Source organism: Poecilia reticulata, linkage group LG20, assembly GCF_000633615.1.
Source record: "Poecilia reticulata strain Guanapo linkage group LG20, Guppy_female_1.0+MT, whole genome shotgun sequence".
In the NCBI taxonomy this organism is placed as follows: domain Eukaryota; kingdom Metazoa; phylum Chordata; class Actinopteri; order Cyprinodontiformes; family Poeciliidae; genus Poecilia; species Poecilia reticulata.
The window spans coordinates 6296299-6314357 of record NC_024350.1 but is presented as its reverse complement, the minus strand read 5'-3'; the positions used below and the strand labels follow the sequence as shown (position 1 = coordinate 6314357).

At 40.3% G+C, this 18059-nt stretch overlaps 3 protein-coding genes across 9 annotated transcripts in view; 2 read left to right on the top strand and 1 right to left on the bottom strand.

Annotated features, from left to right (window-relative positions):
- LOC103482353 (microtubule-associated protein 4) overlaps positions 1–4812 on the top strand; it is a 100473-nt gene extending 95661 nt beyond the window's left edge. The window contains exon 17 of the mRNA XM_017301847.1: positions 5–4812. Coding sequence (XP_017157336.1) covers positions 5–9 — 5 coding nt within the window. The 3' untranslated portion in view covers positions 10–4812. The remainder of the gene's footprint in view (positions 1–4) is intronic.
- A 458-nt stretch (positions 4813–5270) lies between these two features.
- ift74 (intraflagellar transport 74) lies at positions 5271–17670 on the top strand. 5 transcript variants are annotated; one of them, XM_008438479.2, is made up of 21 exons: positions 5271–5470; positions 5575–5638; positions 5886–6019; positions 6415–6550; positions 6736–6784; positions 7433–7531; positions 7632–7692; positions 7794–7853; positions 7947–8008; positions 13507–13645; positions 13734–13796; positions 13865–14008; positions 14913–14953; positions 15048–15127; positions 15247–15300; positions 15550–15647; positions 15714–15840; positions 15915–16078; positions 16156–16281; positions 16382–16442; positions 17242–17670. In XM_008438479.2, exons 3-21 carry the CDS (start codon positions 5891–5893, stop codon positions 17355–17357), a joined length of 1809 nt encoding a protein of 602 aa, XP_008436701.1. In that variant the 5' UTR covers positions 5271–5470; positions 5575–5638; positions 5886–5890; the 3' UTR covers positions 17358–17670. The 5 variants fall into 5 exon arrangements, with proteins under 5 accessions (XP_008436701.1, XP_008436700.1, XP_008436698.1 ...); XM_008438478.1 differs by lacking the exon at positions 5271–5470 and having other exon boundaries at positions 5477–5638; XM_008438476.1 differs by lacking the exon at positions 5271–5470 and having other exon boundaries at positions 5477–5670.
- LOC103482355 (leucine-rich repeat-containing protein 19) lies at positions 8015–13243 on the bottom strand. 3 transcript variants are annotated; one of them, XM_017301857.1, is made up of 7 exons: positions 12055–13243; positions 11797–11883; positions 10998–11245; positions 10788–10899; positions 10238–10325; positions 9931–10137; positions 8015–9740 (listed from the first exon to the last, which is right to left on the bottom strand). In XM_017301857.1, exons 2-7 carry the CDS (start codon positions 11872–11874, stop codon positions 9415–9417), a joined length of 1059 nt encoding a protein of 352 aa, XP_017157346.1. In that variant the 5' UTR covers positions 11875–11883; positions 12055–13243; the 3' UTR covers positions 8015–9414. The 3 variants fall into 3 exon arrangements, with proteins under 3 accessions (XP_017157346.1, XP_008436697.2, XP_008436696.2); XM_008438475.2 differs by having other exon boundaries at positions 12517–13243; XM_008438474.2 differs by having other exon boundaries at positions 11797–13243.
- Positions 17671–18059: the final 389 nt, after the last annotated feature.

Sequence of the window (18059 nt, the reverse complement as noted above, 5' to 3'; positions counted from 1 at the left end):
GCAGATTGAGTCTATCAAGCTCAACTTCCGCGAGAATGCTCGCTCTCGCACGGACCACAGCGCTGACATCACCATCTGGCCAGCCCCCCCAGGACAACAGCAACAGTTCCCGCCCACATGGTTCCTCGTTCTCCCCGCATGGCCAACCAAAGCCACCACCCAGGCACCTCCATTGAGTCTCAACTCCCCCTTTACCCCCTACTTCCTGCACCTACAGGTGGAGGTCCGGGGAGACGGCAGCGGCGTCTCCGTGAAGGGATCCCAACTTTTTCAACCCCATTTAATCTCACATCCATTATTGGAAAATTAGAATCATCGTGCAGTAGTGCTTCTTTCACATAGTCATGCGTCATTGCCTTCATCATCACCACCACTTTCACCACCTGAAGTAACTTTAGACTCTGACTGGTCCTGACTGGTACTTTATGTGAAGGAAAATTCCAGGACGGCAATGAGCTCTCTGAGTCTGGCATCTTGGAATCGCCGGCTTTCACGTGGAAACCCGGTGGTGGGACCTGCTAGAAAAACCACCATCATTCCCCACTGCACACCCACCAGGTGGCAGCAGCAGTCTCTTCAGTAGTGACCAGAACAATTCGGCTCTCCTATTGGATTCCCATCTCTTTTTCCTTGTGATTTAAGGAGTCGTTTTTTCCCCCCTGTAGCCACATACTCTCTGCTTCTGTAACGTTGTAGTAATTCAGTATCCATTTCATCATGGCTTCCTCTTTCTTGATCATCATGCAACCATATGCAAGCTGACTTTAAAAAAAGAAGGCTGTTTTAACTCTAATTTAACTCTTTATTCTCTGTGTTTGTGATGAGGTGTTTGATTGAAAAGATTATATATAGAAATGAGCAACTTTGTTCTGTTTGGATCCTCTTTATTTCCTTCTTTCCATCAAGTTCCTTGACAATAGAACTAGGTTGTATTTATTATATCAATGCTATTCATAGAAAAGCAATACCACAGGTGTTTTATTTCCTTTTCATCAAGTAGTGCTCAGAAAATCTTTGAAACACGCACATGTTCTTGCAAACTAAGACACACAGTGTGAAGGAGATGAAGAATGTTGCAGAACGTTGAGGAAAAGGTCGATAGATGAAATACAAAAGGAATTTCAGAGTCATGGTTAAATATCAGATACGTGGTCAGTGCTGTGACTGAAGAGGTTTTAAATAATATAAGATAGGACGTTTGCTGAAGCCGAGAAGCTTTCACTGAGTCCAGAGGGAGATGAGGGAGACGCAGTTCTGATTGCTTCTGAAACAAAAGGAACCAAGTGTCTCATATGTGCCTCCTGTTTGTCTTACCTTAACAAAAAAAAAAGAAGAACCCCAGTAGATAAGAGTGATGCAGTCTCACGCCTAAAACAGCTTAGAGAGAGAGAGAGAGAATATGGTGGCAGATGAAGAGTTGTTCTGTTCTGAGCAGTCTGGTTCTGGTGTTGCCCTTGTTGACTGTTCTATTTTTAGGTGTTTCTGTGCGGGTCAGGTTAGTGTGGTTTTAGGAGTTTGCTCAAGATTCAGTTCAATTTAGAAATCATCTACAGTACTATAGTGTGTTCAGTGCTCTTCTTGTTGGCATACTGCCATTGGGACATGGTCTTACTTTATTCTCTTCTCTTGTAGCAACCTGTTGCCTCCTGATGCCTTTATGATGCATGGCTAGAAAATAGAAAATCAACCCCAAACTCAAAGCTCATGGGTTTTACTCCAGGTGTTGTGTTCTGGTATTGCTTGCATAATTTTAAAATAAGAAATTGACAGGAAGTTCTTGTGATGGTTTGGTGTTGAGATTTAATCATGCTGCTCCAACATTGTACATACTGATTACGCAACTTAACTATTGTTGAAAATCTTTTAGCCGAATGATATTTTGATAGGTTATCAGTGGTCATTTGATTTGTAAAATATGTTTATCAATAATTTTAATGTTACTTTGATATATCCAGGATATTATAGGAAATATATATTATTCTGTTTAGCTAATACATACATATCACAATATGTAGTCATTACATGGAGCTTGTTAGCAAACAATGCTACATTAGCAATTTTTTCAACATTTTAAGCAAACAATTTTAAGCTTACTATTTTACTTATAACCAGCTTTTCAAAAATATTTCCATCTTTTACAGGCTTCACCATGGTCACCTGCTAGCTAACAGCTCCACCTGCCAGCTAGCGACACTTAGCTAATCTAATTTGAGCATGAGTTGACATTTTTTTGCTAGTACACTCTAAAAAATGTCAGTTAACATAATTTGGTTCTAAATGTGGTTACTTATTCATGAACGAGTACTGAGCACTGAGTTCATGAAATAGCACCAAAATGCAACATTTTAAAATGTTGAACCAGTTACTAAATATTTTTTCTGTTCAAGTAAAAGTGCTTAATTATTATAATAAAACTATGTTACTGATTGTTTTTGGATTAAATTTAGAAAGTAAATTGTCTATGTAATAGACTAAAGTGACATTTTGTTGAATATCAGTATCATACCTGGAGTTGGTAAAGGGTTCTGCATGGTCACACCGAACTGTCAAAATTGATTCTCAGTGTTGCCGCTGCCGCACGACAGAAATCTAGTCATTTTGTTCTCAGCTTTATGTCATCAGCCTCTTCTTGTCACAACCCCCTTGGCAAACTTTTCACTCCTCTCTCCGTGGAAAACTATCATGTGATTGGTCTTAACTCCGTGGTTGTGTTTATGCGGAAAACAACGCTACTCAGCGGTGCGACCATTAAGGGCCCTTAACCCTCCTGTTGTCTTGATCCTTTTCATAAGCCCAAAACTAGTCAGCTATTTTTTGATCAGAGCAAATGTACCATCATAAGTCTGTTTCAGTCTCAGAAATCCCACTGTAGTCTATGAAAACTCTGAGAAAGCCAGAGAATGCTTGAACCTCTTGCAAAAGCAAATCCTCACTTGAACAACATTTTACATGTTATTGACTGTGTATAATCTCACTTAAAAATAACAGATCCAGGTCATTTTACTAAGTAGTGTAAAACTACTCACTGGTACTTAAATTCTAGTTTTATTTTTATTTTTCACATAGATGTGGGCTCTGAATATCTATTATTCAGAGAAATTCAATTGTCACTGCAATTTAATAAACTCAAATGTATTAAAGACAAATTTAGTTACACCTGCGAAATCTTTTAAAAGCGAATATGTTATTCAAAATATTTGACAAACCTGCCCTCATCTCTTATCTCAAGATAACTTGTCACAAAGCTTTAATGATCCATCACAAGAGGTAATGCCAAGAATTCAAAGTCACACTTCAGAATCTTTATGTAAAGAAATTTTTTTTTATCAAGTTGATATGTTGCTGTTGCTTTGATGAAACTAAACTGCACCTTAATGCTTTAAATCATATATCAAAGAGGATTAACTGTGATGTAGTGGTAATTCCACTTTTTATGAATAGTAACTCAAACATGAATGAGCTTTCGCTTGGTAACAGTAACCTGTTTGTCAGTTTTACCTGATTTCTTCAGATCGTTCCCATTATAATTCCTGTAAGTCTAGTAATAAATTGTACACATTCTGATACATATAGGCAATAGCTTGTAATTTCATACGGAAAAAGTTGTTTCTAAAGGCGTAGCTTTGATCTCACGGCTATTTTCTAGCTGAGCTCTTCCACGTGCCTGTCTGTAACTAAAACCCAGCTTTGCTTCTAGCCATAAGCTTCCATTCTCCTCTACTTCTGAGATTGTTCATAGATGCACTGTTACTCGCCCTGAAAACTACGAACAAACAACGTACAGCTGCAGTTATCGGTCCGTGGGCGGGAACCGTGCTTTTATTTCCACGTAGCTTTGCTGGTTTTTATGGGAGGAAGCGTTTTTATCATGACTGTTATGGCTGTTATTCTGAATACTTGTGACAACATGGTAAGCTTTGGCCTGTTTTTTGTTTTGTTTTTATTTTTTCGAAAGGGGGCCACTGAAGTGAAAGAATGTCTGTCGAGATAAATTGTGCTAAAGACGCAACACTTTTGTACATGTATTTATCGTTGTGTTCATGTAGCCTCGTGGCAGTTTCGCTCTCATGGTTGAAGGGGCTCGGGGTGTGAGTTTTTTTTTTTTTTTTGCTGCAGTTTTACAGTTAGCGTTGGAGAAGATACCTGTCAACACACCTCTGTATTTGATTTCATTTGAAGTGCTGTAACGGCTTTATACATAAATACTGAAGTGGTATTATAGAACCTAATTAATTAGGATATTTCTAACATATTTTCTTGTACTTGTGTGTGCTGCCACAAGAAGCCCAGTCTTAAGAGATGAAAATAATGGAGAGAATAGCTCGAAAAGTAAGAATGCAGCGACCCCTGCTGGTTTAAGGATAAAGTTAAATATAACGTACATCACTAAAAAGTGATGTACATGAGGCTGACAAGTGAAGGGAGACGATACTGGCTAAGAATGGCACTTCCAGAACAGCAGCCTGTCTGAGAGAGAGCCTAACACACAGTTAGAGTTAGACAACTCACTGTAGCACCTGAAACCTTTCCGAGGAGCGTCGTGGAGCTTCAAATAAACATTTAACACTAGCTAATGAATAACTGCTATACCTGCAGAGCATGCTGAAAACCAACAATGGCTTGTGTTAGGTAGACTTTCTCTCATTTACAGAATTTCCTCGTTGTTTGTTTGTTTTGTTTTTTGCGTGGGATTATGTTTTTCTCAATATTTTGAGTTTTAGTTTTGGTTTTGAAAAAAAGAAGTGTTTATTGTGATTACTTGTTAATTAGTGATGTGATTATTAAACATAAAATAAATTGGACTAAATTTCATATTTGTGTTCAGTTGTATTCTTTGCAGTTGTGGCTCAAACATGCACAGAGGCCAGTTTTTGCAGATGACTACAAAAAAAACTTTTAGTTGGAAAAATTTGTGACAAAAAGCCTTTTTCACTATATTTTAGCCCTGACATAAATGATCATCTAACTTCATATGAGCACATGTAAAGTTGGGAAAGAGTCCTGCTGAGTCCTACCACTAGGATAATCTTCTCCTGCCTGCAGATTTCTGTAGCCGTCAGTGCGGAGCTTGCGCAACATCAATAGCAGGTGAGCGTGGGCGCATCTGAGTGCACAGTCAGCTGCATCTGTGCTTAAGTATCTCACAGGGGAAAATATTGAAATTTTAGATCTGCTGTCAGGAAACTTATTAGGTCTGAACCCCACTAAGAATCAGGATGACGTCACGTAACAGGAAGAGGAATGCTGTTTCCCTCTTTCCGTTTTAACTTTTTTCCACCACTTCCCTTCCATTCTTTCCCTCACCACATTGTTTGGTGTGTTTTTGCATTACTTCTGTTAGACGCTAGGGGGCAAGCATGTTTTAGCTGATATGTAAGAAGGAAGAAGACACTCCCACACCAGTAGGTGGCGGTAATACATACCTAACGTCAAGGGGGAAAAAATCAAGAAGAAGACGACGGTTACCGGGGTAACGTCAACATCACTCGAGCTACTGAATGTTAGCTTCAGTTAGAATGGTGTAGCTTTTCTGTTTTCATTTAACGGGTTCTACATTATTTTTTGACCACACAGCAACAGACGGAGACCGGAGCAGCTTCAGAAACCAAAGGAAATCGTCAATGGAAACTAACTAAAGGTTCGGAACCGAGACATTTTCCGAGGCTAAAGGTAAACTGGTAATGTTAAGCAGTAGTTTGAGGCTGAACTAAACGTCATTTTGACATGAATATTCGCAGGATTAGAAAATGTTTAGATTACAGGAGCAAAGGGCTTCAAGACAAGCGAGGACGTTAAAAGATTAACTGCTCCTCTGAGCTAAAAACGTAACTGAAATATCGATGTGACTGTTCGCTTGTTGTCAGTTATCCATCCCTTGGTTTCAGGCATCATGGCGAGCCAGAGACCACCTTCCGGCATTGCGAGGCCGATGAGCCGGAGTGGATCTGCGGTTCCTGGTGCCGGGAGACCCCCGACAGCAGTGCGACCTCCTCCCACCGCTATACGTGTACCAACCGGGGTAAACGCTCCGCGGCATCCCGGAGTCTTAGTTCTCATTGCTTAACAGCGAGTCAGACATGACTAAACTTTCACACTTCCACAGTGCAATACAAACCTTCAGTAAGGCCGAACCACCGAGGGAACATGTTGAATAACTAACATAAAGACTCAGATTCCTGTGTGACGATATGAATGTTTTGTCATCAGCTTACGAAAAAGCAATACTCTTCATCAGTTAAATAAAGGTTTGAATGTATACAAGTTCTAAACATATCGAATTTATGAGCTCCTGTACTTGTATAAAAATAAGAAAATGGCAAACAGGAAAGATACCAACGCTGTCCTTACAGGACAACTGCTGCTACACATCAGTCGGTTTATAATCAGAGTCATTCTTATAGTGATGTTTTCCAGATGGTTCCAACTACCAGTGGGCACCCAGGTATGAGAGGGGCCATCCCCTCTCCTGGAGTCCTGTCAGCAGCCATTAAAGTGGCTGACAGGCCCGTCACCCAGCAGGGCCTCAGTGGGATGAAGACGGGAATGAAAGGTATAGTTAAAGTGCCACCAGGCTTGTCTTTGTCTCTAAATGAACTGCTGTTGGTGGACGGGTTCCTTTTATATGACCAAAAGTAACAAAGTCACCAAGATGTTACCTCTCTTTCTCTCTCTCTCTCTCTCTCCCTTTTTTTCTGTCACTTTCCAACTTCCAACTCCTGGCTTCCCTTTCTGAAGGACCTCAGAGACAGATTCTGGATAAATCCTACTACCTGGGTCTCCTCAGGTAACATGATAACCAGCAGATTGTGGCCACATTTACCGACACAATCATTTCTTCTAATAAGCTGTTTAAGTGTGAATTTTTGCTATTTTTACTTTTAGTTTATGTAGGGAACAATATAGTTAGGAAAATAAAATGAAGCAAATTCACATGTAAAAAAAGAAAAAAAAACTTGTGTGTTAGCTAAAGCAGCATTACATCTCATCCCTTCAACCTTTTCACATTTTCTAACATTACAACCACTGTCTCCATTTAATTTTATTGGTATCTCATTCAGTAGACAAACAAAAATATTAATATCTCTTTATAGGTTTAAAATCATATTTTAACTCCACCAACTGTATCCGATCACGCATCTTTAAAATGTCCGACCTGCCGATTCCAATTTTGGCTGATTACCGTTTTTGTTTGTGATCTGAAAAGTTTCTTAGTTTAGTGACAGTCACTCAGACCTGGTGTTCTGTCAGTCTGCTCTCTCTCTCTCACAGCAGAGCAAAAAGAGACAAAATATGGAGAATATAAAGGGGTGTGAATAATTTAGCAAGGCGGTATGCTGTGTTACTGCAGAATATTCCAGAAATCCTTCCATATTTCAACTTTTAGGCGACACTATGACGTGAAAGTGAATGTTTCTGTTGTTTTCACCATTAGGAGTAAAATCAACGAGCTGACCACAGAGACCAGCAAACTGCACAAAGAGATAGAGAACTACAACCAGGAGAACTCCGTCTATGTTTCCTATGAGAAAAGGTCTGTGATGGATTTATCCACTTTTATAAAGATGCAATCAGTGAGTTTGAGATCAAATCCGTTTGTATTATAAACCTTTTTCTGTTTGTGTGTGTTGCAGGGCAGAGGGTCTGGCTGCAGAGATTAAGGACCTGCAGGGCCAGCTTGCTGACTACAACATGGTAAACAGGAAGTACTTGGCTGCTGTCACCAAGACTGTAGCCTCAGTGATGATCTGGGAGGTTTTTTTTTAAATTCTTATTTACATCAAATCTGTTTTCAGCTGGTGGACAAGCTCAACACCAACACAGAGATGGAGGAGATGATCAATGACTACAACATGGTGAGCATGACCTGGTATTGGTTAGAAAAGTTGCCCGAGGACACATTCAGCATTGTTCCTCATTGCTTCCCGTTTTACTTTGTGTTTTCCCAGCTGAAAGCGCAGAACGACATCGAGGCACGAAGCATTGACAGCATCTTCACAGAGAGAAGAGAGTATGGATCATTCAGCTCATTTCACTATGTTTAAGCAGGCAGCAGTGTAACACGGAACTGACTGAGGTCCTTCAAGGCAATGGCTTGCCAACAAAATATCACAGTAACCACGCAGATTCATATTCACCATATCAAAATAGGGAAACCTAAACTTTTTCATCAAATATTCAGAATCAGGTCAGCATAAAATTGTTGGGCACACTTGAAGGAAAAAAAGACACATCCAAGCCTGTTTTTCATTTCCATCTTTTAACTTTTGTCTTTGATAGTGACAGCTGAAATCTGTCCTTAATGGAGTCAATTTGTGCTATACTCAAACGTTCAGAGTTTTATACTAAAACTTTGAGCATAATATGACTCCTGGTAGTTAGATGATTTAATGAATTGCAGGAGTGGACAATCCATAGCACTGTTTAAATAATCTCAAGCCACTTTCAAGACATACAGGTCAAATTTATATCACATTGAAATATATATAAAAAATAAACATAATTCATGCAATTCCAATTACATACACACATTCAGATTTGGATACATGAAGTCTTATTCAGTCATAACTAATAGAATACAGATTAAGATTAAGAAAACCCATATGATTTCTTCAAAGCAAGCATGTGCTGAGAGTGGGTAGGAAATAGTTTTAATCCATAAAATAAATGTTTTATGAATTAAAGACATTAATTTACAAGTCTTACATTTTGTCATGGCAGTGCTACTTAATTTTATATATGTAGTTTTTATTTTTCTGTTACTGGAGGCAGTTGAGGCTACCACTAACTATCTGCTAATTCTTGCTATCAAGCACTAGCATTTCAGTGTCAGTCATATATAAGTGCAAATTTATAATCAGTTGGATGGATGATGTTAGTTTTTGCCACTGGCTCACTTCTGTTGCTAACTCACACGAGTGTCAGTGCATTTTGTGCCAAAGAAATGTTGAAGCTTGGCACTAAGGTGGTTAAGGCTGTAGAGAGCCATAAGCAGTGTGAGAAGCATAAAGCTGCTACCAAGTACCACAAACAAACCTCGGAAATGTCATCATTTTTGCTACATTTGATTATAACACACCAGGATCCCCCAAACATCCCCAATATTTCTAGTTTTTTTGGTCTTAAATATTATTCAATGTTGCATTAAAAAGATCTTCAAAAGTCTTTCATTTGATTTGCCTAAACCTGCAGATACCCTGTTCTTAACATGATTACATTGCTCATTTAATCAGACACGATGACACGGAGAAGGATCAGTAAACCTCAAACAATAATTCTTCACAGTATATAGAAGCTAAACAACAAGCTTAGTTTACATAAGCTAGTTCTTTAGCTTATTAAACAACTACATTTACAGATCTAAAATTTATAGATTCAGTCTAATTTGATACCAGCCCTTCAGTGAGATTCTGTTCCTCATTGTATCTCTTCCTCTGAATCCTCCATCCTCTTGATGTATGGATCTTCAAAATATCCATCCTCCTCGTCTTGTTCCTGTATCCGATGACTCAGTTCCTCAAAAGTGAACGTCTGCTGGCTCTGGCACCCTCCTGTTTCAGTTGGCATGGTGTCCTGGCCCTCTTCTTCATCGTCTTCAACCAGTCTCCGATGTCTGTAGTTGTGGAAGCTTTTGTACCAGGAAGGTCCTTTGATGGCAGTGAGGATGAGTATGCAGGTGGTCAGGCCCAAGGCAGCAACGCAGGCTGTGAACTTCCATATGTGTCCAGGTACATTTTTCTGACCTGGTTGCAGAGTGGAGATAAAGAAAATAAAACTCAGTTTAACTAGTTGTTTTTTAGAGGCTTAGGAAATGTTGTGATCCACCTAAGGTAGGGTTTCTGTATCAATATGACCGTTAGGAACTTTTGGGTGCCACGTCAAAGGGAAGAATGACTTGCATAGAAGAACAGTGCATCATAGAGTATGTCTTACGTTTGCTGACGGTACAATTATGACTTGTTGAAGTGGTTGTTGGCGTATTGTTGGTTTCTTTAAATTGTTGAGGGGTGACTGGTGGTATTGGAGATTTATGGTCCGTATGCACAATGACTGGTGGTGATGAAGAACAAATATTTATATAATCCAGGAGATTTCTTCCTTTCTGCTCTGCTGGAGATGCACAGGTGACGTTTGGTTCCCCTAAAGACCAAGACATGGATAGCAGTCATGCATGTTTTACTTAGATTTCTCAGCAACAGCTACTGAGAGTCTGTGTGTTTTTACAAAGGAATCTTGGTACCAAAAGAGATATTTGCTTCTTTCATCCTTCCAATGGTGTCAAGCAGAGAACAGGAACAGTTCCAGGGGTTTTCTTGTAGATACAGGGTCTGATGAGAACACCCATGTTAGGGTTGGTAGATGCCAGGAAACACTTGAACAAATTTGAATCAGTTTAGCTTACTTAAGATAAACAATTCAAGTTGTTGCCATTCATTAACATCAGTGGAAAGCAGTAATTGGACCGACACCTTGAGAAGATGTGTACCTCTAGTGCCCGAGTCTTCCATTATAATGTGACAGTCCTTAATGTTGGTAATGTCTGTTTCGCACTTCTGCAAGCATCTGTGGCTAAGAATCATATTTATCACCAAAACCTGTCTGCATGTAGAGTAAATCCCAAACACATGAGGCCATTCTTTCAGGATTCTTGAGGATATTTAGTAAATCTGGACAGGTTAGGCAGGTTGCTGACTACAACATGGTAAACAGGAAGTACCTGGCTGCTGTCACCAAGACTGTAGTGTCAGTCTTGGTGATGGGAAGGTGTATACCGCTAGTGCAAAGCTTACCTTCAGACTTTTTAAGTTGATGAATGTCTTGTCACAGAAATCTGTCAACTTGTTGTTGGAAAGGTCCAGGTCTTCTAGAACATCCAGTCTAGAGAAAGCCTCAGGATCCAGACTGGAACAAGAACCATAAACAAACCAGGAATCATCAATTGATTGGATTTTGTTGTAGAACAGAACACCATACCCACTGCATTTAGCTTTCTTAGTTACCTGCTGATGTTGTTTCTGCTTAGAGATAGGACTCTCAGGTGCGATAGCCCAGAGAAGAATTTGGCCGGCACAGTAGTGACAAGGTTCTCACCTAAATGCAGTTCAACTAGTGTTGAATAAGTAGCCAGGGCTTGTTGGTCCGTCTCATTCAAAGTGATCTGGTTGCCTTTGATCTCCAGAATGGAAACATTTGACTTGTCATTAGGAGGGATGACTTGTAGAAGCTTATCTTTCAGGTCTTTGACCAGCTGAAGGATGGACAATAATTAGAGAACCATAATCAGGAGGAAATGAAACATTGACATTAAATATGTTGGAGACCTGTGTATACTGGAACAATTTTTTTTTTCTAAAACGGGAACGATTTTAACCGTGTGTGCCCCGCATCAACATGGAATTTACTTTTTTCTTTTAAACAGGTTCCAGAGTGAAAACGTTGTTCTCGTGTAGCACCTGTTTTGTGAAAACACCAACTTATTAGCCGACCTCTATCCCGGTCCTATAACGCCTAATTCGAGATACGTGTCAGGCTCAACTTTGTCGTCACTCCACTTGGCGCTTTGTTGTTCGCCATTCTTGTTTTCTTGTAGTGTTTACCGCTGACCTTGTGTGGAGGCCATATGTGTGTGCTTGTTCCGTTCTCCCCTGGCGCGTTTTGACGGCTGTGTAATTGCCGAATGTTCCTGTATGGATGAAAACTTTTGTGGAAACAGTCCTGTGTGGATGCGGGTGTTTTTGAAACGACAACCTGTTTTAGAAAAAGCGTTCCCGTACAGACAGGGCCTAAAACGTTTCATACCGATGCATTGTTTGCTTCTCCGAATTCAGCCACTGCAGAAAGACATAGCAGGAGAAGAAACTGCCAACATCCGTCCATTCTTTTACTCTGGAGAGAATAAAAACCAAGATTCATAGAGGAAATCGTACTTTACTGAAGTAGAAAATAATTATGCATAATTATACATAATGGAGAAAGACAAAATATTCGCCAAACAAATCTAGCTACAAAAAACTAAATCTTTACTCGTAAATATTTAATCACCCAGGAAGCCATTACCTAGTACTTGTTGGAACACCTTTGTTGTCGAGCTCAGCAGCAAAATGTGAATTGCAGGGCTTTACAGTCTTCTAAAGTGGGATTTTGGTCCTCATATGAGTACAGAAAGTCATTTTTACTAGCTTAAAGCTTCATCATCAGATTTCTTTCTCTTCTTTAACTGCTCCTCTGTTGCCTTGGCGCAATGCTAAGGATTCTGCTTTCCGTACAGCATAGAAACTACATCCAAAAATGCTGAATTCACAAAATGCATCTGTGCAACAACGGCCTGGACTTGTGGCTAATAGTGTCTTACACAAGGACATGACAGACTCATAAAGATCAGCTGACACACAGGACCAGAAGTTGCTTGGAAATGAACATTAATGCAACACAGAAAACCTGATATAAGCTGTTTATTTAACCGAACACACACTCTGAGAGTCTTTAGCTGTGCTAGTACATACTTAAAAAGACACTTACCTGGGTTTCAGCATGTACACATACAAACTCCTTCACCTGTTGTCCATAAGCAGCCAGCACACCCAGTGACCCTTGATCTCTGTGTAACTTAAATTGTGCTACACTCTGTTCCTGCTAGCGAATCAATCAGGTCAGTCCTCCTAACTGGACTTCCTCATTGGTTTACTTCCTTAGTTGAGGCTGAATATGCGCTGAGGAGAGATTGTAGTTACATTGAGAATCCTCAAGGATTATTGATATGGAATAGATCAGAAATGTACGGCTTCCTGACCACAATTTGATAATGATACTAATGTGGTTCACCAGCCCAAGTGGCTAATTCAGAGATGCCTTAAAAAAAAGAACTCAACATAGGGTGAAATTTTCAAGGAAATTAAAGTTTTCAAAAATAGAAGCTGACTATTCATCTCTTATTCATTGTTTGCTTTGAATTTAATTCAGTGGTAAATAAAACCTCAAATATCCAGTGGTCAGTATTTTTTTTTCCACTCATAAACACACATTTATTAAACCTGGCTAAATAAAGCAAGAGTTTCTGAAGAAAGATTGATCCAAATCCTGTTTTAGTTATGGAGAAAACATGCAAAACCACTTTCAAGAAATCAGACCCCTTTCTTCGTTTCAATGATTCTGTTTTGATTTGTATATTCTTGTAAAAATATAGAAAGTACACCATCTTTCTACTCTTTCTATTCTGAGGTTTTCCATACTGACACATCAGATTCTACCCCCCTACACACACACTCTTTATTAAGTATCTCCTTTAGCACCAGTTATCTCTGTATGATTTCATCTGCCTGATATTGTTATGGAGACCTTTGGCCAACTCCTCTTTTGGAATCCCACCACAGTTTCCCTTTATTATCCGTAACTTCTAGAGCTAAATTCTCTACGGCTGATCTGCTTCGCTGATGTCCTCCTTTAGGTTTCACATACCTAAATAATTCCAGAGACATCCCTGATGGTGACATGTTCTTGTTTGACATGCAGGAGAGAAGAAGTCCTCCGGGCGATCGAGGAGGAGATCAGAAGGGAGAGGCAGGTGGCTGAGGAAGTCGTCCAGGCAATGCCTTCAGCAAAGCGTGACAAATATTTCTCCATGACAACAGCCAATGAAGAACTGTTGCAGGTATGTCTAGATAAAAAAAAAAAACAATAAAAACTCCCGAGAAATGATTTATTATAACCTCGCCTCTATGTTTTTGTGTTTTATGCAGGAGCTTGCGGTCCTGCAGGAGGAGCTGGACGTCCTGGTAACCAGGAAGGAAGACTATGAAGCGGTGAGTTTGGGCCAAAAGAACGCAGCGCTGAATCAGGTCCAGGTCCATCATGCATCTTCCCTCTGCAGGAGCTGTCCCACTCACAGATAAAACAGGAAATGGTTCGACTTCATGAGACGCTGGCATCGCTGGAGGGGAAGCGGAATGCCATGGAGGACGAGCACAGGAGCCTGGGCTCCCCCCAGGAGGAGAGGGAGAAGCTGCTGAAGCAGGTGGAGCCTCTTTGGGACGATTCGTTTAGGGTTACAGGGCGGGAGGTTCTACTTCTCCTTTCTACTTCTGAAGCAAATCAGTGGTCTTTCTTCTCTGTTGCTTTGTTCCCATTAATCTTAAAATTACACAATTTGACATTTGGAAAATAAATGTGCTCAATGGAAACACTGCAGCTTTGAAAAACCGAATCTGTCGATATGGAGCTTTTGCTCTTTTGAATGAGGTGGTTTTTCAGCTGTATCAAAATGATTCCTGTATTTTGCAAAACTGCAATGGAAACACTTTTTTCGCATCACTTCCACTTCCTGTCATGTGGTCAATAACAGGATGTTACTACTGGCAGAAAAGATGAAAATCACAGGAAGTGACTGGAAGATGACAGTTCAACATTTTTTTAAATTGTTTATACATGTGGACGTATTTAATGGAAACAATGTAACTGTGAAATTGTGTGTTTTAACTTTAGTGGAATATCAACAAAGTTTTGCGCACATTTACAAAGAGAACGTAGCTTGTGACACGGCGATGAGGAAGTTATGCTGCTAAAACCTTTTATCCAGAAACAACAAACACACAGGAAACATGGAGAGAGCAGAATATGAACAATATGTTTCGCTGACATCATCCTCACTGCTTGGGGAAACGTTCAAACTGGTCTGGCTCGAAAATGAGAAACATTTTGTATCACCAGGGATTAAAATGGACATCTACAAGAGGAAACAGCACCTCCTTCAGGCCAAATAGGGAATACATCAACAAATTTCAAAAAATATATGTATTTAGTAAATTAAAAATATGATTTTGATATTAAACTGACCAATCATCTGAAAAATGTGTAAGTAGACTTATTTTGTTAAATTCAAATTAGTTTGATTAATGTTTGTGTTTTTTTCTTCTTCTCAGGTGAAGGAGGACAACCAGGAAATAGCCAGCATGGAGAGACAGTGTGTATTCACACTTTGTTAATCTAAAAGCTTATAGCCAGCTCGATATAATCATGTGTGTGTGTGTGTGCGTGTGTGTGTGTGTGTGTCTCAGGCTTACTGAGATCAGAGACAGGAAGAGACAAATTTCAGAGGACATCCGGAACCTGGACCAGGACTCAGAGGCAGCTCAGGGTAACGCTGCTGCATGATGCTCTAAGCTCCCTATGTGTCTTGGACCATTCTTATTCTTTTGTTTAAATTAAATGTATAAATTAATATATACATTAATATATACATTGTTCTGTCATCAGGCGAGTGCCAACAGAAGTACAAGGAGCTGAAGAGGAAGGAGGAGGAAATAGACAGTGAGTTCCAGTCAGAGAGAGAAAGACGGACTGTGACAAATCCATCATGATCAACATATGTGGCCTTTTTTAGCATTTTTATAACTGATGGCAACAATGTGCTATAAAATGATACTATAGATATAAAACTGCCCCTTTGAAAGCTACATCTCGTTGATGATGATTGTTTTATAAAATCATTAAAAGGGTAAAACATGAAGGGGTGGATACTTTTTCCAGACACTGTGTTCCAATCGATGACTGTTTCAGGGTTCCTGGACTCGTTTGAGGAGTCCAGAGCCGAGGAGCAGGAGAAACTGACCAGGAGCCAGGAGGACATCGTCTCTCTGCTGGAGCACTGCAGCAGGGTGAGTGAGAGAGAGACTGATGATGATGAGGACAATTAAAACTGGAGGTGTGCTCTGTGTGTCCAGAACATGTTGCGGCTGCGTCACGTCGACACGGTGACCGCCAGCGAGCTGAAGAACATGCAGGAAGTGCTGGTCAGCAAGGAGACGGAGGTGGTCCAATCAGAAAGCACCGCCAGAGGCCTGACCACAGGTCCTTAACTCAGACGCTCCCAAACCCAGAGGAAAGTAAAAGATTTTATCTGCTGACCTGTCGCTGTCCTGCAGAGTCCCGCCGGCTGCAGCAGGACCTGGAGAAGGTTCAGCAGCTGGAGGGGAAGATCAGCGCCGAGCTCAGCACCCTGAAGGAGCAGGTCAGCACCATGGAGACGGAGCTGCTCACCTACAGAGACCTGGACGCCCTGAGGCGGAGCGCTGACGACAAGAGGAAGGTAGGACCCACCGCTCCTGGGACACAGCAGCACCCCCTCACCAAACGCTGAGCGCCTGCTTCGTTCTGCTGCTGCAGAGGCTCCAGGAGGAGCGGCTGACCCTGAGTCAGCGCAGAGACTTCTTCCTCCAGCTGCTGGAGGAGATGAACCAGAAACATGAAGCCCTCAAGACCAAGCTGCAGGAGAACGAGACGCACGCTCAGGTTAGAGCGGCAACACGTCCAACCGAACGCTCTCAGCACATTTGTTTCTTTCAGGAACTCAGTGGTGTGTGTTTGTGTGTGTGTGTCTTTGGTGTCTCAGCTGACCAACCTGGAGAGGAAATGGCAGCACTTGGAGCAGAACAACTTTGTGATGAAAGAGTGTATCCTTCACAGATCGCACCAAACAGTTCAAGTTAAAATACTATTTCCACTAATGTCTTCATAGCAAAGCTAAATAAGCAAAATGTTAGCATTTTTGCTAGCTTTGAAAATATTTGGCACTGTTAGCCTCCCCTAAATGTATTTTTTTAAACGACTAACTTATTAGTCTATAAAGCAGCAAATTATTGATTACAATTTATTAATTAATCTTATAAAAATGTCACAATATGCAGATTTTTCATTTAGCCTCTTTCTTGAACATATAGTCTACTCTAATTAAATAATTTGACAAATTTTTCAATCATTAATTCATCATGATTAATCTTTCAGTTCTGCTTGGTTCTTTTATCAATTTTCAGCTGAATAGTTTGACATCTCTGAAATTTTGTTTGACTGTCACAAATTCAAGTAGTTAGATGTTAATAAAATGTGTGAATTATATTAACATTAAATCTGTGCCCAGGAGTTGGAGTCTTTCAAGGATAGCTATCATTAGTTGTAGCATTAGCTCCTGCTAAATACCATTTTGGTAGCGTTAGCAAAACTTATTAGTATTGTAAGGTTAGCACAACTAACGTTTTATCTGTGTTCACTACTGAATACCAAGTACCTTCATGTCTCTTGAAATACACTTCAAAATATGTATAAAAGTAAAAATTAGCAGTATGAACTATAATTGTGGCTATTTGAGTTTATTTCTAAGGAATCTTCCAGACATCCTTCATCAGGAATCACGACAATTTAATTATGGTAAGTAGGAATGCAGACATCCTGAACTTTCTTTAACTTTTCTTTCAGTCATCGCTTCCAAAACTCAGGAGAGCGACTACGAATCGGTTGCTAAGGTCGTCTACCAGCAGGTGGCAGACTACAACAAGAGCCTAGTAGAGGCGTTGCAGAACAACAGGAACTGACCTATATTCTCATTAACTTTGTGTTCAGTATCAGCTTAGCAATACAGTAAAAGTGGAAACTTCTAGTTAAGGTTAGCTTTCTGGGAGCATTTCAGATTCTTTTCCCAAATCAGTAGAAGCGTCACTCGTTTGTCAATAAAGCCAGACTCGTGTCATGCGTTGGACTAAGATGATGTGACATTGACAGAATATTTTCCAGAAATTTCCATTCATAAGTTGATTTCTGGTGAATCTTGAATATAAATGTAAACTGGTTTTTATATCAATCAAAACACAGCAACTGTTGCAACAATAAAGTCAAAGTAACTCAGAACTTTTTTTTTTTTTTGCATTTATTGCTTATAATTAAAGAAAAAGAAAAGATCAACGATTTGCATAAAATCCAAATTCCACTCTAGAAATATATGTTTGACCTTTCCAAAGTACAGTAAACATAACGGCTGAGGGTGGCAGCAGAGGGACAGTACAGCACTGCTCAAACGGGCCGTTTGGAGCGACGCGTCCTCAGTATGTACACCGGACTTCCTTCTTGATCCACACCGGCAGTCTGAGCGCTTCTGATCTGGAGCTCAACACGACCTTCAGATGGGAGGAAGGACGTTTGATCTGAATTGCTGGAGACAGATCAGCAGCAGATGGGGGACGGGTTTCTGGATCGGAGAACAGTTTCCATCACTGGAATCTCCCGGCAGTCACATTCAG